The sequence below is a fragment of the Amblyomma americanum genome, chromosome 4 (assembly GCF_052857255.1).
Source record: "Amblyomma americanum isolate KBUSLIRL-KWMA chromosome 4, ASM5285725v1, whole genome shotgun sequence".
Lineage (NCBI taxonomy): Eukaryota > Metazoa > Arthropoda > Arachnida > Ixodida > Ixodidae > Amblyomma > Amblyomma americanum.
Genome location: NC_135500.1, coordinates 48,875,002 through 48,900,800, shown reverse-complemented (window position 1 = coordinate 48,900,800; position 25,799 = coordinate 48,875,002). Strand labels below are relative to the sequence as shown.

Genomic DNA, 25,799 nt, shown 5'->3' with positions numbered 1-25,799 from the left:
AAATGCAGGGCTGCAGCTGAACTTAAAAAAATGCATCTTTGCAGCCCGTGAACTGACAATTTTAGGTCATGTGACGAAAGACAGTGTACACCCAGACACCGCGAAACTTCGTGCCGTGACTGAATTTCCCAAACGTCCCACCACTAAGGACCTTCGCACCTTCCTAGGGCTCTGCTCTTATATTAAATGTTTCATTCGCAGCTTTGCCTCAATTGCTGCCTCTTTGACTCAGCTGCTCGGCGCCAATGTCGATTTTTCGGCTTGGTCACCCGCATGCGACGACGCCTACAACACCTTGCGTCATCTCCTCACGGCACCACCCATCTTGCGCCATTTCGACCCGGCGGCCCCGACTGAAGTTCACACGGATGCCAGTGATATTGGCCTCGGTGCAGTGCTCGCCCAGCGCAAATATGGATTCGACGAATATGTCGTTGGCTATGCCAGCCGCACACTTATCAAGGCTGAGTCTCGCTACTCTGTGACTGAAAAAGAGTGCCTCGCCATTGTGTGGGCCTTAGGCAAGTTTCGCCCTTACGTGTATGGCCGTCCTTTCGACGTCGTTATGGATCATCACGCCCTTTGTTGGCTTTCTTCATTGAAAGATCCTTCCAGCCGCCTGGCGCGATGGGCGCTGCGTTTTCAAGAATATAACATCCAAGTCGTTTACTGGTCGGCAAGCATCAGGACGTCAACACCCTGTATTGCTCCCCACCAAACTTCCAGCCTCTGCGAAATCGGAGCCCTTACGCCGTCTCCCACCGTCAGTGACATGCCTTCTGAACAGCGCAAGGATCCCTGGATTCATGCTCTTCTCGACTTTCTCTCCGACCCATCGGCAGTTACACCATCCCGCACGCTGTGCCGTCAAGCTTCCCATTTTGAGATCAGAGATAGCCTGCTTTATCTCCGTAATTATCATTCAGATGGACAATAATGGCTCCTCGTCTTTCGTCTCCACCTGCGGTCCTATACTTGCTCATGTTTTCACACTGACTTGCAATGCGGTCACGCAGGCCTTTTCAAGACTTACACGCACCTCCGCCTCCGCTACTACCAGCGTGGCATGTACAATTTCGTATTGAAATACGTAAGCTCGTGCCTCGACTGCCAACGCCGCAAGACACACACTACCCGTACTGCTGGCGAGTTGCAGCTGCTATCTTGTCCGCCTCGCCCTTTCGACCGCGTTGGCATTGATTTATATGGGCCCCTCCCGTATACTGGTTCTGGCAAACGATGGATCATTGTTGCTGCCCATCACCTCACGAGGTATGCTGAAGCCGCTGCGCTCTCTGCTGCCAGGGCACAGGATGTGGCATCCTTTCTTCTGCGTCAGTTCATCTTTCGACACGGTGCCCCTCGAGAACTCCTCAGCGACAAAGGCCGTGTCTTCCTATCTGATGTCATCAAAGCTCTGCTCTGTGAGTGCAATATCATCCATCGGACTTCCACCGCTTACCACCCTCAGACCAACAGCCTCATTGAATGCTTTAATTGCACTCTGGGGGACATGCTGGCTATGTACGTCGGTTCGAACCACACGAACTGGGACCTTAATCTCCCATATATTACGTTCGAGTAAAATACTGCTACGCAGTCTACGACAAGATTTTCTCCTTTCTTCCTCCTTTATGGCCGCCATCCCTCCGTTTCCATTGATACTGTTCTCCCCTACCACCCTGACGTATCTGAGTGCACAACCATTTCCGAAGCCGCCAGGCACGCCGAACACTGCCGCCAGTTTGGCCGGTCGCTCACGACAGCTACCCAGTCACTTCAAAAAATGCGCCACGATGAAGATCAACGTCCACAGCATTTCTTGCCCGGCTCTCTTGTCTGGCTGTGGATACCTCCCAGTACTCCGGGCCTCTCCAGGAAACTGCTCGCTAAATATCAAGGGCCATATCACATCTTGGAGCAAACATCTCCAGTCAAGTATATTGTTTAGCCCCTCACGTTGTCACCCGATCTCGGACGCCGCGGCCGTGAGACTGTCCATATCCAACACCTCAAGAGATACTACAATCCGCTGTCTTGTCCGCCCCCTAAGTCGCTAGGATGGCTCCTCTTCTTTTCAGGGGCCATTGTAAGGAAGACGACGAGCATACGCACGAGCCGCATGGTCATAGCCTGGTGCATGCTCCTGGCTGCACTAGCTGACCTCGGACTGCTGTTGGCCCTGCTCCCGTTAAGAAGCTTCTCCGAATAAACCCCACCTTACACAGTGCACTGTTTTGCCTCTTGGTTGCATAGAATGAGTTATAGTGATGCTATTAGCATCGGTCATACCGAGTATACTCCAGATTTAATATTTTAATTAGCTCGCTAAAAAAAATTCATGGCGCTGACAGTGTCATCATACAGTGGCAGTTTTTAGCAGTGGATATGGCATCACTTGGCGGGAGCTTGATGATTGGACAAACAGTAAATATACAGGAAATTGTGTTAATAACTAGAGATACATTTTTTCAAGTGTATGTTTTATATTACATCAACAAAACCAACTTGTTTGCCTTAGATAAAAGCGCTATAATGCAAGTAAAACAAAATACACCACCAGCGGCTCTGGATACTCTTTGCATCGAAGGACTTTGCGCCTCTCTGTACACATCCCACGACCTAGCACACAACACTTATGGATACTCTCTATGTATCTGAGAACGGCTTTGCGGGATCGATCCGATCAAGCCATTGCACTCCACAAGCGTCCGTGTCGGTCCCAAGGAAGGATGCAAAGAAAAAAGGCCGTTCGCTTCACATTTAGCAGTGCGCATCGTCAGCTTGTGGAGGATCACCGGGCGGTGGTGCCAGGTGGTGCCACGTTCCCATCAACAGAGTCAACAGCGCGCACTTCTTGCTCGCCGTGACCAACCAGCGCGCTAGGAGCGACGGGCCATGGTAGGCGGTAAGCAGTAGCAGTACGCGCTATGCTAAATGAGTCTGATATCTTGCGCAGGCCGTCACACCGTCGCAGTATCTCGCGCTTGAGTTCGGATCCAGTTCGGATCCATAAGTCAGGGAACGTGACTGATCAGTGTTCCCTTCTGCACCATTGACGTGAATATGAAGCAGTGCTGGGTCAGCTGGGCGTTCACATGGTTGTTGTAGCCATGCAAAACGTCGCTGCCAGCCTTGGCAAGAACGAGTTACAGCGATTAGGCAACCATGGTGTGCAAACTTCCGCGACGTGCTCAGATAGGCTGTTTTGATTGGTCCCCGCAAGTGTCGTCATTGGAAGAGTGAAATGGGAAGCTGCGCGAAAATCAAGTTGAGGGCAGCATTTCGTTTGCTTGTATTTTGAAATTTCTTCATTGAATAACTCCTGTTCCTATGCATCGATTCTTGTAATTCATTTTGAGTCAGCATCTGTGTGACAAAGGATCCATCTGAAGTGCAACCGGCATCCGCTCAAGGAGTGTTTCGCAGCCCCTTTAAAGGCCTTTACCGCCAACGATCGCCACAGCCAGTGGCTGAGAATCTTCATTTCTGTCAGTGGGCGTGGATCTAGACGCTCCATCGCACGACAGAGCGACTGCCTTTCGGCGGTATAGGCAGGGCAGTCACAAAGAATGTGGGATATAGTCTCGTCATACCCACCGATGGCACATGCAGGGCTATCAGCCATACCGTTTAAGAACGAGTAATGGTTGGTGAAAGCCACACCAAGCCACAGGCAACACAGCAAAGTGTCTTCATGGTGTGGTAGGCCGGATGGAAGCCGAAGCTTCAGATCTTGGTCCAAGGCTTTTAAACGTGAATTGGAAAATTGGCCGGAATTCCACGCGGCAAGCGTTATGTCCCGTGCAAGAGCACGAAGCCTGCCCGCTGCGTCTGGTTCCGACTCAGGTACAGACAGCAGAAGTGAGCGCCCTCTTGGAGACACCCGAATGGCGGGATCTGAAAGACAGTGGACAAAAGGCCACCAAGAGCACAGCGCCCTTAATTGGCAACGACACAGAGGGGAGCCGCACAGTCGACAACAAATGGCGCTTCTGCTCTCCACTTCACGCCCGCGAGCGGTCCCTCTCCTGAACTGCAGGTGCCGGCCATGGTGCAAGTGTGGGGTGGGGGCGTGGCCATCAAGCAATGCACAAGTGCGGGGGGGGGGGGGGGGACAGAAAGAGCATCTTGTGGACACTTTGTCGGAAAATACATGTGTAATCTTTCCTAAATATATCCAATGTTTTTGTTATCATTATTCAGTTTTTGTCCCCTTGTGATTTAGCCTCTATTATTGGAACCCTAAAGTTTAAAGTTCAAAGTATCGTTAAATTCAGAAGCTAATACACCGTCAACACTGGCTACGCGGCAAAGCTCCGAAACCGAAACTATGATGCCGGACACTCAGACTATCAATGGGAGGCCGGCGATCGTCGACAACCCTTCCGTTGCGTGCAGTCCAGAGAGGTGCGAGAAACGATGTAATACTAGGGTGCCTCGACGACCTGCGCCGCTTTCAGGTTGAGGACACCGCTCTCAACGGCAGCATGTTGGGTCCCACTCTCCCGTTCGGCTGCACTGAGTGCAATGCGGCAGCGGACCGTTTTGAAGAAAAAACTGCTGCTACTGCATGCAATTCCGCAAATTTGGTCTTCTGCCAAGACATGGTGGTAATGGAGGTTGTTTAAACAGTGGATCGGAATTAGTTATGCTAGAGTATATCATCTTTCACAGCTAATCTGCCAAGAAACTCGGTGCCTTGTCGTTACATTCTTACAACAGGCGCAGCATACTCCAGGCAAATCTGTTGACCCGGTTACTCTACATTTCATTATTTTCCAACATACAGGATATTCACCAAAGACTGCCATTATGACAGCCACTTGTCTGCCATGAATTCAAGTGCGAGAAGTCATCCTTGACAGCTGCTAATTTCAGTAATTATGAGGACGCAAAGCTGAAGTTATGCATTAAACCTCCACCACCAGCGAAAAATTGTTTTGGAATGCAAATGTTTCGCAGGCCTTACCTGGCAAACTTCGGAGTTTTCTGTTGTTTTCCAGCTGTCTAGCTTGATCTGCGATTTCCACTTTTTGTAGTGATAGCTACATTATGCTAGCATTTCGAGCCTTCAGCGTGGCAGCGGCGCTGCCGCCATGTGTCACGTGGCTGGTCACGTGGTGCGGAGCAGCTGCCGGCAGCGCGGTGCACCGGCAAAACCGAGTGAGGGCAAGTGGAGGGGGGAGTGAATCACATCCAGGGACGAAGATGAAGGAACGCCCAGTGAAACAGAGCGGCGAAAGACTGACTTTGCAAGTGACTGAGTGAGTTCCACTCGACCAGCTGTAGCTATCGCGTCACTCCGGGTTTAACCAGAGCTAAACCACAGCCATTTTTTTCTGTGCGTGCTGCCCCGAGCAAATCGAAATAGCCGCTGTCTTTTTCTAGTGTAGGCAGAACACCCGGGAGCACAACAGTTAGTCATAACTTGACCTCCGAATGCGTATCAAATACACAACACGAGCTCACTTCAAGCAAAGAGGTGAGGACCGATAATTGCCCGCTCTTGTCTCGGTTTTTCAAGTTTCCAGAGTTCCCTGTCACCTTTCTTCTTCCAATTAGAGACGCCTCATTGAGAATAATAGCCTTTGTTCTCCAGATTACAGCTTCCCTCTGTACCGTGCTGTTAGAAGTCGCATACTTTGTCCATCAGACCAGAAGCACATGCACCGAGATATAGCCTGGGAAAGCTGCAATTGTCCCGCTGCTGACTGTGCCACGCAGAGGCGAGGGTTACACCTGCCAGGCCACATCAAAATTTACCAAGTGCTTTCTTCAAAAACTGACTACAACGATGTTCCCCAGTAAGGAAGCTATTATATTTAGGTGCTCTTGCTAGTAAGCGAGTATGTGAAGTTTTCATCTCTGCATTTTGTTCAGTTTATTAATTTTATCTTAATGCCACAAAGGTATTCTAACACCTCCTCAACTTCTTTGCATCAGCTCGATGTGAATATTCTGGTGGTGTACCTACCTTCTGCACATCAGGATGTAATGAAGTCGTGCCTGTGTGACACCAACAAAAGGCACATTTTTTTTCCCCACTACTGGTAAAAAAAAAGTGCCTTTCGTTGGCGTCGCACAGCCACAAAATGAAGTGGTTATCAGGGGCTGATTTTGTGACGCTTCTTTGCGAATTAGTCGCTTTTAATGGTTTTTTCCTTCACGTTTTGAAAAGAAAAATAAATGTTCTAGTTAAATTTATCCTTGCATAAGGCTACTTAGCAACTACAAATTAGCAAAACGTCATCATAACCTATCAGTCTCATGGCGACAGTCTGTGTGCGTCTTCCTCTGGTTTTGCGTCTTTTCTCGCTGGTTTTTTTTCACATAACCTATCATCGTCTGCAAGAACTTTACATCATCAAGATAAAAACTCAATCGCCTGCATGATTTTGTTGCGGAACAAGCCACTAAAGGAAGCAGGTGAGAAAATATGACTATTTCATTTTTGATGCGTCCTGAGCTGTATACCTCAGAGCAGTGCGGCGGCAGACTGTCTGGAAGAGAAATTTTCCATTACTATGTGGGATTTTCCGCAAATGGTGCAGTATTAAGACAAAAAGATCCCAGGGAATGTTGGAAAAGCAGGTGTTAACTATGCAAAAATACCAATTTTCGTCAGGTCATACTCTGGGTTGCTGGCACACCCAAGAAACTTGGGGCCCTGTGAACGATCCTGCATAGACACCACGGCACATGCATAGCATGCAGTATGCAACCAGCGCGTGAGAGCCAACATGCTGCTGCATGGGGAAAACGGCGGAGCAGGGTGGTACAGAGGGTGTGCCCACCCTGAAAGAGGAGGCGAGTGGGCATCAAGGTACCTATGTAATATGTAGTTCAGGCCCGAGGACGAATAGCCTGACGAACACTTGTCTGGCAGGTTGTACCTCAACCTTAACACGGCGCCACATCAGCAGCCTGTGTAAACCGGTGCCAACTCCCAGGCCATCCGAATAAATGAGATCCCCATGCCATACACTTACATGGATGTTTGGTGGCACCCTGATGACAGCCTGAATTAACGAGGATTTACTGTACTAGCGAAATGCATAACGAATGTTCTCCTCAATGATCCGACTCTACAGTCATGGCACTAGTTTTCTCACAAGGCCCCGTCTCGCCAATGCTCACCCAAATAGGACACAGGCTCCTGAGAGCAGCCAGGTGAGCAGGCCTGGACGCGTTGATGTAGCCGTCAGCACGTGCGCCCTGCAGTTGGGGCAGGTCAGTTGCACAGGGTAGGGTCCCCACTCAGCCACATTGACCACCACGGTAGGCACAGCTGTGCCCTGGGGGAGCCATGTTGCGTAGGGAGCGGCGCCGGGGCCAGGGGGAGCCGATGGTGCAAATCCCGGTGGTGGAGGCTGCTGTGCACCCGGTGGAGGGTACCCAGGAGCTGTAACATTGAATCACGCGTGGTATGGTCTTATGAACTTCAATTTGTTTCTTGTGCTCTTCTGTTTCTCCTTTTTCTTTGTCTCATGTTCTTTTTTAAACTGCACAAATTATGCCTGTCCTCCCTGCTGAACAACAGGATTTTAAACTCTTCAAACTACCCAGAAGCCGCTTTTTTCTATAATTTCCTCACTTGGATGGAAAATAAATTTGATTTAATTTCAAGTAGCGTGTCGGCTATGAGAGACACCATAGTGCAGTGGTACAGAGAAATTTTGGCCACCTGGGTCTCTTTAAATATGCACTGATGCCACACAGCATGTGAAGGTTTATTGCATTCTACCTCCACCAAAACATGGCCGCAGTGGCCGGAACTCTATCCTACAACCGCAGCCTCAGCAGCTGAATGCCAAGCCCACTAAGCCATCAGGAAGGGTTCACCAGATGGGGCACTTCTCCACAAGCACGGCCACGGTAACTCAAGGCTGTTACGAATGGCGAGGATTAGCAACAGCGACAGCAAGACCCGCCTGCTGGCAGGCAACACTTATGCTTCTACTGAGTGGCTCCGAGCAACTCAACGGTGATCGCTCCCAGGCTTGCCACCAAGGACCATGCGGAATGGACCCAGGTGTCAGCTCGTTCCAATTTAGCAAGTGTTACCCGGTTGGAGTACAGGACCCGAAAGGGCGGAGGCCAGAAGGACGAGCGAGTGGATGTTATCTTCCCCAATCGCCATGTGGTAGCTCGTCGGCGTTGGGAGCACCGCGGCGGGTTGGCGGTCATCGTCCGTAATCTTCGCAAGCAACTCAACGAACAAACGACCCCTTCCGGCTTCACTACGCAACCTTGCGTTCTGGCCTTGCGCGTCGACTGCCATCTGATGAAGAACAGGTGTCAGCGGCGCGTGGGAACCTTTGGCTGGCCAGTTGACGTCACCTACCACAGTCGGCATGACTCTGACAGCATCCTTCTCTTTCGCGGGCTCGACATGTGACGGGGGCGTGTCCATATGTGTGGTGGCGTGAGTTTGTGCGCATGAGTGAAAGTTTCAGGCCACTCGCACCCCGGCGAGGGCATCCTCAACCTGGGGAATTTAGGGACGAAGAATGATATATAACTCGACCGCGAGTGCACTGAAAATCATCCTCCATTCAGATCTTTACGCTTGTAAAAATGTAAATAAACACACTGTATATTTTCGTTCCTAACTGAGCCCGACAACTTCCTTCGGAGCCAGGACCTGCGGTGCTGAACGAGTCAGCCTACTCAAGGACCCCTCCATCTCCAACAAAGCCAAGGGTGTCAGCGTGAATGCCGCTGCAACCAAGGGTAGGAAAGATTACACTTCCACATTTCCTTAGCCTACAGGACTCGAAAAACGGCAACTCACTCCAGTAATTAACAAAACACCTTGCAAAACAGGTTAGGAGCATCAATCCACGAAAGAGTAACACCTGAAAAAAAAACAGGGCAATAATAATTCTAAGGAACATCTGCGAAGATAAATGTCCAACAGTCTGATTGTGTCAGATAGTGGGTGATGAGATCTTGCTGTGGAAAACATTTGGTTGATGGATTGTAATTAATTAATTAGACTTCGACGACACAATAGCCACGGACGTCGACATAGCACCTGGATGTTAAAACAGCCATGGGCGTCGACATAGCACCTAGATGTGAAAAGTAAAATAAGTAAGGAGGAAAAAAAACTAAATAAAAATGACAAAAATAAAAATACAAAATAAATATATCACATACTGGCGTCGTGGAAAAACCTGCATTCTACAAAGTTCCATGCTTTCGCATTCCTCCATGTAAGCAGACTGAAGTGCCCTCTGAATTTTTTTACTGAAAGGAGTTCAGACACCTAACTCTTGGGTGCGCGTTTTCTTTTTGTAATGATGCATAAGGCATTACAGTACACTCCCTTTAAGACGAACTCCAAGGGGCCATGCAAATTCTTTGTCTTATAAGAAGTCGGTCTAATCAGGAGTGCTTCCAAAAAAAATGTGAGAATGCAGAGTGTGTCCAAATATCTCGTATATGAGAACAAATGAATTAAATGGCCTTTCAGGAAAAAATTAACTGCAATATAAGCATCTATTGCACTGCTGATGGGCTAGTACACATAGCACTAGTAAAGCATCAGGCACCATTGACTGTTACCCAGTCTGTTACTATTTTTGTGTTTGTCACGAGAATTGATTGGCTGCTAGAGAAGGAGACACTTACGTAAAAACCCGCATATAATAAGAGGTTTTTTTCCCAAAATTAGCCTCCTAAATTTCCGCCTCGTACTATCTGCAGATCCGAACGAAAATTTTCGAAGTTGCTCACAGTTCTGGTTTCGTTATTGCGGCGGGGCTACGGCTTGGCTTTGTTATTGGCACGTGGCTACGGCTTGGCTTTGTTACCCTCAACATGGCTTTGTTACCCTCAACAAACAACGTCATGATGTCGTTTCTTTGTTGTTGATCTGTTAGGTGTGCCGAGGGGTCATGGTGTGCCGTGTGCCCGTTGACAACGCAAGTGCTCGCATGTAAACCACGCTTCGTGAAGTGGATGTTTTTTTGAGAGAAAGATGTCCAAGTCTCGAAAACAGCGCTCTGCTGCTTTCAAGCGAAAAGTGATTTTAGCTGCGAAGAACATCGGCAAGAATGCGGCCGGGAGGCAGTTTGGTCTCGTCGAAGGAAGCATTCGTGAATGGTGACGACAGAAAGAGCCCTTTTCACGTGGAGCGGAACGCGACGAATATTTCGCGGCCCGAAAAATGGCACATTCCCAGAAATTGGACTTGGCCTGACGGAGTTCGTACGGCAACAGCGAGCCACGCATCCAACTGTGAGCGGGGAGCTTATGCAGGCAGAAGATAGAGAGCTTGCAAAAGAAAAAGGGGTACCACGCTCTGCCTTCAAAGCGAGCAAGCACTGGATCCACCGTTACATGTGCCGTGCTGGCTTTTCACTACGCCGGCGGACCTCGATTTCACAAAAGCTGTCTGAAGCGTTCGAAGAGCTGCTTGTGAGTTTTTCAGCGCCATGTTGTTTCTTTGTGCGAGTCAAACGACTTTCTGTTGGGACAAATAGGCAATGCCAATCAAACACCAGTTTACCTGGACATGCCATCGCCCCTCACCATGCACGAGAAGGGGTCCAAAACAAGTTAGCGTCCGGTCCACTGGCAACAACAAGACGCGAGTTACAGTCATGTTATCGCGCACGGCAGATGGCCGCAAGCTGCCCCCTTACGTGATCTTCAAGAGGAAAACGCTACCGAAAGGTGAGGGGCTGCCGAAAAATGTCGTCTTGAGATGTCATGAGAAAAGGTGGATGAATGAGGATCTAGTCTTGGACTGGGTAAAGTCCGTGTGGTGTAGGCGACCTGGTGCACTGTTGTCTCTACCGTTCGTCCTTAATAATAATAATTGGTTTTTGGGGAAAGGAAATGGCGCAGTATCTGTCTCATATCTTTGGACACCTGAACCGCGCCGTAAGGGAAGGGATAAAGGAGGGAGTGAAAGAAGAAAGGAAGAATAGGTGCCGTAGTGTAGGGCTCCGGAATAATTTCGACCACCTGGGGATCTTTAACGTGCACTGACATCGCACAGCACACGGGCGCCTTAGCGTTTTTCCTCCATAAAAACGCAGCCGCCGCGGTCGGGTTCGAACCCGGGAACTCCGGATCAGTAGTCGAGCGCCCTAACCACTGAGCCACCGCGGCGGGGGAATTCGTCCTTGTGCTGGATGCGTTCGTCCTTGTGCTGGATGCGTTTCGTTGCCATTTAGCCGACTCGGTAAAGAAACTGCTATGCGACTGTGGCACTGAGCTCTTTGTGATTCCGGGTGGGATGACGTCGCAACTACAGCCCCTTGATGTTTGTGTAAACAAACCCTTCAAGGATGCAGTCAAGGGGTGCTACGCAGAGTGGATGCGCTCAGGTGAGCCTGCGGTGACGCCAACCGGGCGGCTGAAGCGAGCTTCGCCAGCCATGCTGTGCAAATGAATCGTGGAAGCGTGGGCGGCCATCCAAGATCTTGTGCGTCGTTTTTTTAAGAAGTGCGGAATCTCGAACGCCCTCGATGGCATGGAGGATGACTACATTTGGGATGATTTGTCGGACAAAGAAAAGTCCGAAGAAAGCGCTGCTGAAGATGAAAGCGATTGAAGTGAAGTGCGGGATAGGATTTGAATAAATGTCTTCACTAAGCTTTTGTCACTCATATTATACGCGGGTAAAACTTTTTTTCTATTTCGCATCTCTAAAACTTCTCCTTGCATTATATTCGGGTTCATATTATACACGGGTATTTACGGTAACTATCAGAGATATCCTTCAATGCCGTTAGACTGTTAGAAAAACTGTACTAAAGCATGCTACACCGTAGGTCACTAGTGCAGATTCAGGGATAAAATCCATGCTGTCATCGTCAGCAGCAGTTTCTAATTATAGGAAGAGCGCCTCTTCAATTAGAGCTTCCAGTGTGTCAGCCTTACATGTTTGCACACTTTCTTCAATGCTTACTGCTCAGGGTTTCTTAGAAACACTGCTTCTCTCCTCCAAGTTCGCAGTGCAGTCCTCACTCATAGTATCGCTGTCATTCTGCATTCAGCAGTCACTAGGCACCCCAAACACCGCATGGCAGAAGGCATTGGTAATGGCGGCTTCATTAGCTTGCTCCCTGGCATTGTCAGTAAGTAGACTGTGTGCTCCTTACTACTCTCTATGCAAATTGAGGTTTCTCAACAGTATTTTGGCGGCAAGTGGAACTCCTTGGAGCATTCCCGTGGGTGCAGTCCAGGATTTTGATGGCACGTTGGGCAGAAAAGCTGTTTCCTTCCTACCCCTTTGGTGTTTCGGTCACTGTGAACTGCGCAATCTTTGCTGCTTCGGCTGGAAAGCTTATATATGAAGCGAGGCCCCCCATCCAGCCTTTCATCGCCATCCAAATGTGCAGATGGGCCCTTGTCTTTGGCACAGGCCCTCACATCACCGACCAGCTGTTCAATGAGGTTCCACCAGTGCTGAAGTTGTCGCTGCTCCTTTAGACCCAGTCGGAGCTGCTGCATTCTCATCAAAATGAAGCTGTTTATGATGGAAACATCCACAAGCCAGAACAACAGCTTCCTCCACCCTTTGATGCTCGAGTTTCACCAGAGCCACCGTCTCCAACGCAGTCGTTGTTGCCGCTGCCGCCACTTGTTTCTATGGAATTGCTGTCTTCACCAACTGCTAGAGGCACACAGTTGTCTTCCTCACTGAAATCACTGTCTGAAAAGCTTGGCAAGTTCTGGCATAGAAAGCACTCAGCAAAAATGAAGCCATGCTATGCTGCTAGCAGTGTGTAAATAGAACTACAGAATGCTTGCACATGCCAAAGCACTTATACGCTACCCTCTAGTCTAAAAAGATACAAACACAAGAAAAACCTAGCGTAAAAATTGTCTAATAGATGCCCTAATTTGTTTGTTACTAGAAGGTTTTTTTTTACTCACCTACGGGGCAGAAACGCGGAGGCTAACGAAAAGAGTTCAGCTTAAGTTAAGGACAATGCAGCGAGCCATGAAAGAAAAATGATAGGTGCAACGTCAAGAGACCAGGAGCGGGCAGAGTGGGAGAGGGAACAAACGAGGGTTAATGACATCCTAGTCGAAATCAAGAGGAAGAAATGGGCTTGGGCAAAGCATGTAATGAGGAGACAAGATAACCGCTGGTCCTGAAGGGTAACGAAGTGGATTCCAAGAGAAAGTAAGCGTAGCAGGGGGCAGCAGAAGGTTAGGTGGGCGGATGAGGTTAAGAAGTTTGCAGGCAAAGGGTGGATGACACTGGCAAAGGACAGGGTTAATTGTAGAGACATGGGAGAGGCTTTTGCCCTGCAGTGGGTACAGTAAGGCTGATAATGATGATGCCCACATCCTGCATGGCAAAAAAAAATAACAAAACTTGTGCAATTCAACCATTTAAATATTGTCGGGCGGTGCCTGACAGCGGACTGCTATGGTTGAGTTGCATTGTTGGGCGGGGCCCGACAAAGGACCACAAAGGGTTAAGAAATGCTTTTGATATGGTCACAAGACAATCTTGTACAAATTAGAATGCATGGGTGCACCTTTTTGTATTATCCAGTGGATTCCAACATATCTGAAAGTCAGATGAGAGCACATAGAAATTAATTGGACCCTTTCAAGTGTGCTCAGTGTTCATTCAGGAGTCCTGCAAGGAAGTGAGCTTGGAATATTATTGTTTTTCAATTTACATTCATGATTTAGTTATGGTTGCTCCTGACGATGTACCTGTTAAGTTATTTGCAGATGATAGTGTAGGGTTTGAACAAATTTAATGTAAACATGGTCACAGGTCTGTAAGAAAAGCAATTTTTGCCATTAATGAGTGGTGTCTCAAATGGAGAATGAAGGTGAACACTGAAAAAACTTTTATGAATGATTCGAATAAAATCTGCCAATTTGCTTCCTTATTTTTTTTCACGGCAGTATTATTTTGGAAATTCAGAAATATAAACACTTAGGTTTTACACTTGATAATAAGTTAGGTCAGCACACATTACTGATATTTGCACAGCTGCATTGAGAAAGTTAGGGGCGCATTGCAAAGCAAACATCAATAAAATCTCGCTAATTTGGACTGCAAGGGAGTGGAAAAAACGTCCAAATTATGTGCTGCATGTCAAATTATCAAATGCCCCCCCCCCTCGCAAACTACCGCACGACAACAGCCAATTCTCGCGGTTCCGTCAGATGTTTCAATAATGCATGCTATCAGGAGTGGCAGAAGCAGAACCACTCCACAATGATAATGGCACCTGCGACTTCTTTCGAAATAGTAGCGCTGGAGCTTTGTCGCATGTGGCGCCACATATGAGGAGTCTTCATTGCACAAACAGCGAACCGCTCATGACGAGTGCGGAGTTTCGGCACGCTGGAAGAAAAGAAATACCACTTAGACGGAAATGAGAAAAGCGCACGCATTGGCGCCGGAGTGGAACGACACCTTCAAGTGGCAGGACAGAGCAGCTGCGCAAGGCCTCCACAGCTGGCCCATCAAAAGTTGAGGCTTCCCTTATACCTCAGGTTTTTCAGCTTTGCTAGTGAAGTAGCACTTTCACTCTACAAAAGATCAGCAACAAGGAAGTCGTCGTATCAAAGGCTGTGCGGATCGGCTGGCTCACTGATATGTGCAGCAGATAGCCGCCACTGCCGTGGACTAGCAGAGAAGCTCCAAAAACGAAACTATGTGGCCAGACTCTCTCTTGGCCTATCGATGGGAACCTGCCAACCGTCAACATGGCTGCTTTTGCGCCCACATCAGAAGGGTGCAGGAGACAATATAATATGCAATTCAGGCCCATGGACGAATATCTGGACAACTGCCCATCGAGCACTTCATTTGACACGATTCCCATTCGGGGGCCAAGTCCGAATTAACTGATGTGAACCCCGCGGTGTCCGAATAAACGAGCTTCTGATGCCATAGACTTGCATGACCATTTGGCGGGACTTTGGCAGTAGTCCGAATTAACCAAATTTTCAAATTAACGAGCTTTACTGTAAAAAACCTGTTCCAGCAGACATTAAGAAAGTGGCTTATGATACTTGTGTATGGTCTATACTTGAACACGCTTCACCAGTGTAGAACCCATACGCGAAAAAAGCATCATGCAGCCTGACAGAGCACATAGGAAAGTTGTTAGGTTTATATCTGGCAAATGTAGAATAGGTGACTCTGTCATAGTTAATGCATTTAAACAGCATTAAAATACTGGAAAACCCGTAGGAAGAGCAGTCAGTTGGCATTTCTTCACAACAGCTTACCTGGAAAAATGAACTTAAGCTTCCAGAGTGCATTCAACCTCCTCCAAGGAGAAGGACTCGTAAGTTCGTAAACATTCACTCGCTCAAATTTTCACTAAAATGAAGTTTTAAATACAGGTTTTTCCAAAGAAAAATAGAAGAACGGAATTGTTACTGCCATGCGTTTTTTCGTCGCAACATTTGATTGGTGAAGTACAGCGCCTATTAACCTGCTAAAATTCTGTTTTTATTCTTTTCATTGCATTCTGAATGCATACCAGGCGCTTCACCTAAGATATTCAGCAATTTTTAAAAACTGGCTTTTCGAGCTAGAAGAGCGCTTTTTTTTACTTTGCACTCTCAGCGGTGTAGTGCATCAGAACACAGCTAAGATGTACTAATGAGTAGGCTGAATAACTAATATTGAATAGTTAACATTTCAGCTATTACTGCTAGTCTCCTTATTTAGTGAAAGGCGTAGCCTACAGTAAGTAACACCCATATCACTTTTTAGAATTTTTGAAAGTGCAGTTGCCCTCGGCTCGGGGGCCCAACAAATTATGCCTACATCATGCTAAATGCATGTACTTTTGAAAAGCTTCCAGCCGAAGCAACCCCTCCAGTGCAATATATATATATATATATATATATATATATATATATATATATATAATTAAGCTGCATAACAAATCTGAAGGAAGCAACTACCGCTGGCCCACAAGGTGCCATGCTATCATCACAACCATCAGCCAAATTAGGTACTCTGCAGGACGAATGTCCAACATGTACGACGTCCTGTCCTCCACATATGCAACACTGGTCTGTAAGGTGAGGTACTCACTGGGTTGGAAGCCATGCACCGAGGCTTGGTACGAAGGCGGCGGATCGGCATAACCAGGTGGAGGTATCTTGCTTGGTTCTGCCATTGCCTACAGGCACACGACAAGCAGATCACATGAGCAAGGCCACCTGGCAGTTCCTCGATACCATACCCTCCCGGCACGCGGGCAGAACCAGGCACACCACATCATTTATTATATCCTCAAAGGCCCAAAGAAGCGACAATTTCTCTCTGGTCACAGTGACCACTCTATGAGCCCTTGCAGCAATTGATGCAAAAATCATGATTGCTCACAAAAGGTTATCAATAGACACCATTACAAATCACTGAGAGATTGGGTAGTCTTGGTCATTTTATAGTGCCTTATGTGCTTGTAACCTACGCATCTAATTCTGATACTGATCAAAGCCAGGCAGGTTTCCATCCGAGCACTTTATGACAAAATTTGCAGTGTTTTTTTACATGTCAACAATCTGATGCCGAGCACTGAAGACACAGACAAAAATGCACTGCACTGCTTATGCAAAAACTTTCACTATAACACACTGAAATTAACACAGAAAAGTAGACAAGAAACAGCAGAGAGACAGCAGTCCAATTGCAATTAAAAAAATATAGTGTGCCACTGGCAACTAACAAACTCTCGCAATTAGTGCTCAATGACGAGTGTTTCCAGCAATACATTCCACATTGCAGGTACAAGCCTGTTGCATGGCTCTTCAGTTCCAACCACTCAAGAACTCGTCCTGAATTATTATGCCACAAAAAGACCAATGAAAGAAGCAGACACCACGTTCTAGGAGCTCAGCCGGTGGCTGCAAACTCATAACAGCGTGTCCAGCCACCATTTCACAAGCATCAACTTTCTTATTTGAGATATCCATTGCATTCACTCTCCCATACCTATGTGCACGGTTGGGAAGAGTCCGCTAAAGCGAAGCGTTGTTGTGGGACATCCCTTCAGCTCCAACAAAGCATATTATGATGCATTACTACCATCACCAGTCCAACTACATCCGCTGTAGGATAGAGGGCAGTCCCGTATCGCTCCAACTGAACCCTATCCTTTGCCAGCTTTGGCCATCTTACACCTCCAACCTTTCTAATCTTATCCGCCCCCTAACTTTCTGCTTCTCCTTGCTATACTTGCCTTCTCTTGTGAATTCTCTGCGTTACCCTAACAACATTCAGTATCGTGCCTTCGGATTACATGCCCACCCATGCCATTTCTTATTCTTCTTGATTTTGACTACAGCATCACTAACGTGCATTTGTTCTCTTTTCCATTTTTGTCTCTTAATATAACACCTATCATTTTCCTTTCCATAGCTTGCTAAGTGGCGTTAACTTCAAGCTGCACCCTTTTCGTTAGCTTCCACGTTTCTGCCGCCTAGGTGAGTACCAGTAAGATACAGCTGTTACAGATACATTTTCTTTTCAGGGTACTGGTAAGCTGCTACTCATGACCTGGCTGCACATGGAAGTTATACAGCATACCAGTACTTAACCCATAAAGAGGCAGAACAGGAGATGAAGGTCCATACAAAGTGAGAGATGTAATGTAACAAAACACTGAGCATCTCGAGAAGTGCTAAGAAGGGACAATACACAGATTGGCTAGAGCAAAGACCACCGTTTTCGTACGTTTTCATACTCTGTGCATGTGCGCCTTTCCTCCTCTGCCCACTCCCGCACTTCACTGATTGAAAACAAACCACCTGCTTGCACTGTGCATGCTTAGTTGGTGCTATCACAGGTGCAAGCGGCAGATGCCGCCAGCTGTCAAGCACAGATCGGCCCCTTTGCTGGCGTAGTTGGCATCTTGTAGAACCCCATCACGCCCACATAAGCCATGTGCGGCTATTTTCAACCAGTCATGTGGATAGTAGACGAATCTTAGTGCACTCCCTAGGTGGTGCTACATCTTGTGGGAAAGGAGGATCGGGACACTGATATGACTTCAGGCAAGATTAAATGATGGTTAGGTCCTTCACACCTTAATTCATTCATATGCAAGGTGTTACCAGAAGCCCAAACTTGAACAGTGCCCATCTTGTCTTTGAGTGTGCCTTTCCATTGTGCTCATTTTTTCACGCTGTTTCTACATGAATAAACTAGCCCAAACCGGAACAGTGTCCTTCTTGTCTCTAAGTGTCCCTTTCCATCGGCTTAGTGTTTCCGAGGTTCTGCATGAACGAACTTTCCCAAGCCAAAACAGTGCCCGTCTTTTGTCTGCCAGTGTGCCTTCCCATCGTCCTCATTTTTTCCTGCTGTTTCTACATGAACGAACTGGCCCAAACCAGAACAGTGGCCATCTTACCTGTAAGAGTGCCTTTACATCGTCCTCATCTTTTTGCACTGCTTTAACATGAATAAACTAGCCCAAACTAGAACAGTGCCCATCTTGTCTGTCAGTATGCCTTTGCATAGTTTTTGTATTTTCCAATTGTTTCTATATGAACTAACTAGCCCAGCCCAGAACAGTGCCCTTCTTGTCTATAAGTGTGCCTTTCCATATTCCTAGTTTTTCGAGCTGTTTTTACATGAATGAACTTGCCCAAGCCAGAACAGTGTCTATCTTGTCTGTCCGTGCGTCTTCCCATCGTTCATGTTTTTTCGCACTGTTTCTGCATAAATGAACTAGCCCAAAGCAGAACAGTGTTGTGTTGGGTTTTATGGCACATACGGAACTCAGGCCATCGTGTAACAAACTCAAGGTATAGGGAAATTGTTTTCTGCAGAACTTTATAGAAATATTAATTATCATTGGTGTAGAGAGCCTAAAACATTGTTCTTCCTTCATCACTAGGTAAAGGTAATACCTAGTGATGAAGGAAGAAATTCTATGAATGGCTAATATTAAAAGCTTTAAAGAAGGTCAGGTAATCTCAGCAGCCATCCTTGGCTGGGCAAGGATGTTGAGCCTCCCAACCAATAAAACAAATCCTGTCTTCTTCCCAGGAATAAGAAGGTGGCTGAGGTGCATAAAAAAATTAAGCGAAGCAGTGGGTAAAAATTTAGGGTTTGTCGAGAGAACCTGTTTCTCTTAAAACGACATGTCGACAACTGCATCTTCTCCCAAGAGGAAAAATGGGTTTAAAGGAATGTGTTTATTATAAAACTCAGTAAAATACATTTTCCTTAGTTTTTTTTACTTTTGTACATGATAATAAAATGTGATTAACTGTTAGTTCATCTCCACATCTTTCACAAACAGGTTTGTCTTCATTTGTCAATAGAAAGTTGTGTGTGAGGTGTGTGGGGCCTACATAAAGACAACATAAAACAACTTCAACGAAACGCTCCTGGTGCAAACATGACTTCCGTTCACGTAAAACTGGATTTACCAAGAGTAGTTTGTTGTTTACGTCGTAGGTCCAAGCCAACTGCCATTTTTTTTCTTAATTTACGGTGTACGAAGTTCATGCAGTCCTTAAAAGGTACATTTACTTTCTTTATCGGCTTGCCACCAGCTTGAGCAGAGCAAAAGTCTGCTCTCTCATTGCCTTTTCATTCCGACATGACTTGGTACCCAGCAGAGTTTTATTTTTGCCCTTGAGCTAAGGCGGTTGTTATGTTGTGTATGATGTCACCAAGCCACAGAGTGAATGCATTTCTTTAACGAAGAGCTGTAAGTACACTTAGCGAGTCTCTGTAAATAAAGTTGTTTGAGAGGTTCTTGTTTACTACTTTTTCTACCGCTACACAGATGGCGTAAAATTCCGCAGTGAAGATGGATGCACACTGTGGAAGCCTTACTATTTCATTCCAATTCACTTTTTCAGTGCGTTGATGTGATGCAGGAAAGTGAATTTTTTGTCAAAAGTTATGCCTAGAAATTTGTATTAATTTTTTACGGGTGGCTGCGTTTCATTCAGGTAAATGAATGGGTCGGCTTGTAAGCCTTTTTAGAGTGAGAAAAGAATAGCCACGGTTTTCTGTGTGGAAAAATGGAACCTTCCAGTCTTATTCATTGTAAACTGTATTTGTCCCTTGCATGTTACTAGGTTTGAGGATGTGCAGGCTATTTTGAAGATAGTCGACATAGACGGAATACACAAGGGACTTTGGGATTATTCTGGCTATGGAATTTATTTTTATAACAAAGAGCGTTGTGCTTATAATACACTCGTGAAGTACTTCATTTTCTTTAACAAAGTTCCTTGAGTGGGTTGAGCTTAGGCATATGTGAAAGGAAGGGTTGGACAGGAAATCATTTATGCAGTTAAACATCCTGCCATGGGTGCCAAACTCTGCTAGGTCGCGCAGAATCCCGAGCCTCCAGGTGGTGTTGTACACCTTCTCGATGTCGAAAAAGACAGCAAGGCAGTGTTTTTTGCGTATAAAAGCATCTTGGACAGTATTTTCAAGGCGAACTAAATGACCAGTTGTCCAGTTGTTTAGCCTGCCACTTTAAAAACACACTGACAGACATCATGAAGTTCATGTGATTCAAGGAGAAAAGTTAAGTCTTATATTCAGTACACTTTCAAAGGTTATGCAAGGCACCCAGTAAGGGCTTTTGGCCTGTAACTACTGGGGGATGTTGATTGCTTTCTAGGTTTCAGGAATGGTACAATAAGTGCTTTCTTCCAGGCTTCCGGTAGTTTTCCCGAATAGCCATATTTTGTTAAAAAATTTCAAAAGTGCTTCCACAGATGGTTGAAAAAGATGCATCAGCATTTAGTACTGTATATTATCAGGGCCAGATGCAATCTTTTTTTCTATCTGAAAGAACGTTGTTTATTTCTTGGATTGTAATTAAACCATTGTACGGTGCGTTTCTGCAACCAGCTGTTGGAAGTCTGTGTTTCTCCGCTTTGTTTCTATACTTTAAAACTTAAATCTGTGTAGTGTGAAGAACTGTAAATGTTTGAGAAATGTTCATCTAAGATGCCTGCTTGCTCCTTTGTACTTCTTTGTGTGTCCAGAGCTCTTAGGAAAGGAATTGTGAAAGGAGAAAAGCTGTCATAAAGTTCGCGGACTTGTTCCCACATTTGTTTGAATGTAGCTGAACTATTTATGAATGATGCGTAGTTTCTCCACGATGTTTTTTTCAGCATTGCGTCAGATGTACCATGCTTTTGCTCTTGCCTTTTTAAAATATACGAGATTTTCGTGCGTTGGGTATCTTTGGAAAACTCCCCAGGCTTTATTTTGTTTCTTTTTCGCTTGTCAGCATTTTTGTGTGTACCAGAGCTTGTTATTTTGTCGTACTACTCCTGGCAACTAAGGAATAGCTTGGCACGCAGCAGGAATAATGCAAGTTGTGAAAATTTCGTTCAGTTCGTCAACGCCAACATTATCTGAATATACTTTCTCCAGATTGGCCTTTTCATGAAACAGTTGCTAGGCTGCTAAGTGCAGCTTCCAACGGCGTGGTTTACTAGGGGTGATTAATGGTGGTGATGAAATGTTATTCACCATAGGAAGGTGATCGCTTCCGTACGGGTTATCAAGGACAACCCACTTAAAATCGGTAAAAATGGATGAACAGCTAAAATACAAGTCTATGAGCTCATTTTTCCTCAGGATGGAGAGCAATTTATGGGTTTGCCTGTATTGAGTAGGCAAACATTCTTGCGCATAATAAAATCTTCTATTACACGGCTTCTGGCGTCTGTCTATTCACTCCCCCAAAATGAGGAGTGTGCATTAAAATCCTCAACTACCACATATGGCTCTGGTAACCGATTAAAAAATGCTTCTAGGTCACAGAGTGTTACTGTGAGGTGTGGTTGAAGATAAACTGAGCATACAGTAATTGGTTGAAAGCTAAGAACAGTAACTGCAGCAGCTTCCATGGGTTGTAACACCACTCTGAGCTAGAACAGCAGCGCCTCCAGAGCACCTACTCGCCTGCTCACAGTCACGGCGGAAGACTTTATACTTTTTAAATATACATTTATGCAAAGGTTCCAATGTGGTCTCCTGCAGACACAGTGCTACAGGAGACAGAATTTAATAGATCTGTTGCATACCTATAGTTATTGAGAATTCCACGGCAGTTCCAATCATGATATTTTTGGGGGGATGTATTCAGAACCTAGGTCTCTCCTTGTTGAGGGCCTGTTATTGAGGGTTTTTTTTCTTTCTTCGGTCAAGAGAGCTTCAGTGCCACTGTGGTGGAGGCGAGCTCTGACTTGTATCCATCGCCTCAGTGTAGGAGCTGGAGTTCCGAGGGGAACTCGCGGGCTTCTCCCGAACAGGGGAAGCCTTGCGGGCTGCTCACTTGGTGACCGGCGAGCCCTTCTTTGAGGGTGGCATAGCAGCTCTGGCTGCATCTGCCAGGGGAGTGGGTGGCCCTGCCTCAGCCTCTCTGGGTGTGAGCTGAGCAGGTACGGAAGACCAGTGTGGTGCGCCGGCGCCCACGCACCACATTGGTGAAGTTTGTATGTGCAGGAACAGAGAGTGTGCTCGGAGTCGTTGGGTAACGCTTTCTTGCCTTTTTAAATGTCATATTTCTCTTTGGTCTTTATGGAAATTATTTGCTTTTCTTTCTTCCATGCAGGACATGACCTTGAATAAGCGGCGTGGTCGCCTTGATGCTGCGTGGCGCAGCATCACAGTCGGATCGATGATCATTTGAGGCACATTTGGCACAGGTATCGCAGCCACGGCAGCTTTGCGAGCCATGGCCAAACCTCTGGCATTTGAAGCAGCATCGACGGTTAGGTATATATGGACGGACAGAGATTTTTGCGTATCCTACCTCTATTGATTTGGGCAGGGCGCAGGAGGGAAAGGTCAGGACAAGGTGCTTGGGGAATTTCTTTTGTCTTCTTTGCGGATTCTTCGAGCATTTCTTCTTCTATTATGTGCAGAAAGTCACTGTTAGAAATGACACCGCTTACTGTGTTTAAAGACCTGTGCGATGTTACGAAGTCACAGGGGTACCACCAAAGGTTTTCGATGTTTGCAAGGTTTGAAATGTGAACGACACTGCCGCGAATCTTTGTAGTGTTCGTTTGGTCATGCTTCAAAGCTGTTGGCATGACACTTTATCGCTTTGTTTGCAATGCAAGACGCCATAAGATTTATCTTGACTGATCACCCCCAAGCAAAGCCAATTCTAAGTTTTTCCAGAATGTTGCAGAAACTTTCCATGCCGTATCTCGAAAGTTCGCGATCAGCTTTAAATTCTGCACGGCCAGGAGCGGTTGGCATTCTGTTCGACGACACACAATACAAGCAAACACTACAAACATTTGCGGCATTACTACCATCTCAAAGAAGCATCGACTTGATGCTTTAAAACTAACAAAGCGATAAAGCGGTGCTCGGGTCCGTGGTGGCGCACTGCTCACCACTATCCCCCTGCGGGGATGTCCCTGCGGATGCTCAGGGACCCGTAGTGTCACGACTCATCAACATCAGCATGCTACAGACGTCCATGCGGGTGTGTCTGTGTTGCAAAATTTTGTGTGCGGTGGTGTTAGTAGCTGCTTTCACAGCAAAAAGTTAAACACAACCATTTACAACCAATGGGCAGGCATGTTAACATTCCCTTAAACAATGCAACAAGGAGGACAATGTACAATGCTTGCAACATAGTTGATGTGCCCATTTTCCAATGACAGACTCTGCAAATCCCTGGTAACAATTCTTGTTACCCTAGCTTAAGGCTGCAGGAGTTCCAAGGGATGCTGACAAAGCATGCCAAGCATATAGGGTGCTGTTAGTACTTGTAATCAGTGACAAGATAGTAGCTGCATTGTTTAAAACATGCGTACATGAGGGGCAGAAAAGTTTTTTTCCTCACTTTTTAAGCCACGTGCTTCCATGTACACAGTAATGGTGATCACCACTGTGATTGTGGCAATTTCCCGTCCCACACAACTGCAGATATCCAGCACTGCAGCTGCAATGAAATAACACTATTCCAATGTGTACACTGCAAGCCATAGAGTTGCTGCTATGGTTCCAGGGCAACCACTGCTGCTTTCAACAAATGATGCAATACGAACTGAAAAAGAAGTCAGCCCTGTGGCTGGCTACTTCTAATGGTCTGCAGGATGTATCATTCGGTAATCCTTCTATTCCTGAGGCCAGCAGCAAGAACTGCCAGCACTGACAGACATAAAGCGTCATCCACAGCAAATATGTTCTTGAGTAGGTCCGTCATGTTACCGAATGATTGCTACAATTTCCCCTGTCTGCACAGTTTCGCATACGTCGGTACTGAGCGGGAACCATTAAATGAATCAGCACTAATGGTGTTCGTTCTTTCTTCCTGCACACGCGAAAATATAAGAAGCACGGCTTGCAATTTTTCTATTCTCCAACTGTTTGCAACCACTTTCTTTCCAAAATTAATCGAAATGCACTTTAAAAGCGGCAGTAAGAACAGCACCGCAGGCAAAGTGGCACGTGAGTGCTTCGTTCCACGCGACAGGCGAAACCGTGCAGCAAGGGCGAAGGTGTCCCCGTCAGACTGCGCGTCACCGTGCTTATGCAAGCGCTGTACTGGCAGCAAGACACAGCCAAGCTGCTGACGGAGACCGGACGTCACAGGGGGCAATTTATCAGCTTCCTGGACGCTACATCAGCTCGACGACCGCACTTCCTCAAAGCATCGTGCACGTCACCATTGGCTTCGGCACACTCGAAGCCGCGAAGCTGCTAATGGGTGTCGCCTGGTTGACCGCACCTTCCCTTATTACCAGTACCCACTCGTAAAGAAGTGAGTGAGCTGCTGCAGTGCAAGCTGACGGGGTTCGCGATACGCCTGCTTCCGCGACGAGTGCATGGGAGCGATGCAACGCGGCTGTCTGACTCATCGTCGCATGGCTGCTTGCCCGCGCCACTCGGAAACTTGAAGGTCAGCTCCTGTAGCTTGACAGAGCTGAAAACACAAGACACCCGCTAGCGCGATCCCGTTAAATACGTTCTCATCTACCACTAGGCACGAACGGGCGACTTTGCAGGTGGCCTGCACACAACCTACTTCAGACGAAACACTCCGCTACTAGCGGGCGCACTCACTGGCATCGCGATGATGCGCTTGATACGCTAGAAAGTTGCACGATCACATGCTACGAAAAACAGGATGCGCCTCTACCACAGCTGCGAAGGAAGTTCTCCGTTCCCGGACATTCGAGAGGAGCTTTGGGAGAGCGCGGTGTTGTTTACAGCACCTATCACAGGCTGCAAACCAGAAAGTCAAAACACGCCAACAGATGAAAACACAAAGCAGCGCTTACCGAACCAATGAAGAGAAGCTTTCCAACGCGGTTACTTTCGCCGACACCACACACACTGCCAGCACCGCTGTAAACAAGCGCTCACTCACGCACACTCCAACTTCTGGTTCACCCTACTTGCACACTACGGCCTTATGCTCAGGAACCCTCATGAGCGCTGAGGCTGCTCTGCGGACCGAATTTTTAAAATGAACGCCAGGGAGCGCGACAAATTTTGTCACAATGGTTTGTTTTTCTTTTAAAGTCTAATCTGTTTCCAGAAGAACATTGCAGCTAGGTATCTTTAAGCGAAAAAAGTTTCCAAGAAAGTTTATGCTGTCATTATAGCCAAATAGGGTAACCTATGTTCAACAAGCGCGGGAGTTTCGAATGAAATTTTTAAAACGAACGCTAAGGCGCTTCCATCGCAGCCCTCACGGACGGATGTTGGAGGGAAGGAAAACTCCCAGCGTCTTGGAAACACGCCATCGTTAAATTCATTCCAAAACCGGGCAAAAAGCTCGCGCTCGAAAATCTCAGACCTATTTCGCTTACTTCTTGCT

The 25,799-nt window shown here is 46.8% G+C and overlaps 1 protein-coding gene across 2 annotated transcripts in view; it reads right to left on the bottom strand.

The window, feature by feature from the left end:
* Nucleotides 1–25,403, bottom strand: part of LOC144127930 (cell death-inducing p53-target protein 1) — a 55,919-nt gene extending 30,516 nt beyond the window's left edge. The window contains exons 1-4 of one of the 2 annotated variants that reach the window (XM_077660936.1): nt 25,258–25,393; nt 23,817–23,915; nt 16,055–16,142; nt 7,141–7,405 (exon numbers count right to left, since the gene is read on the bottom strand). In XM_077660936.1, the coding sequence (XP_077517062.1) occupies nt 7,141–7,405; nt 16,055–16,139 (350 nt within the window). In that variant the 5' untranslated portion in view covers nt 16,140–16,142; nt 23,817–23,915; nt 25,258–25,393. Of the gene's footprint in view, nt 1–7,140; nt 7,406–16,054; nt 16,143–23,816; nt 23,916–25,257 lie in introns of both variants that reach the window. The other variant, XM_077660935.1, reaches the window with a different exon arrangement.
* Nucleotides 25,404–25,799: the final 396 nt, after the last annotated feature.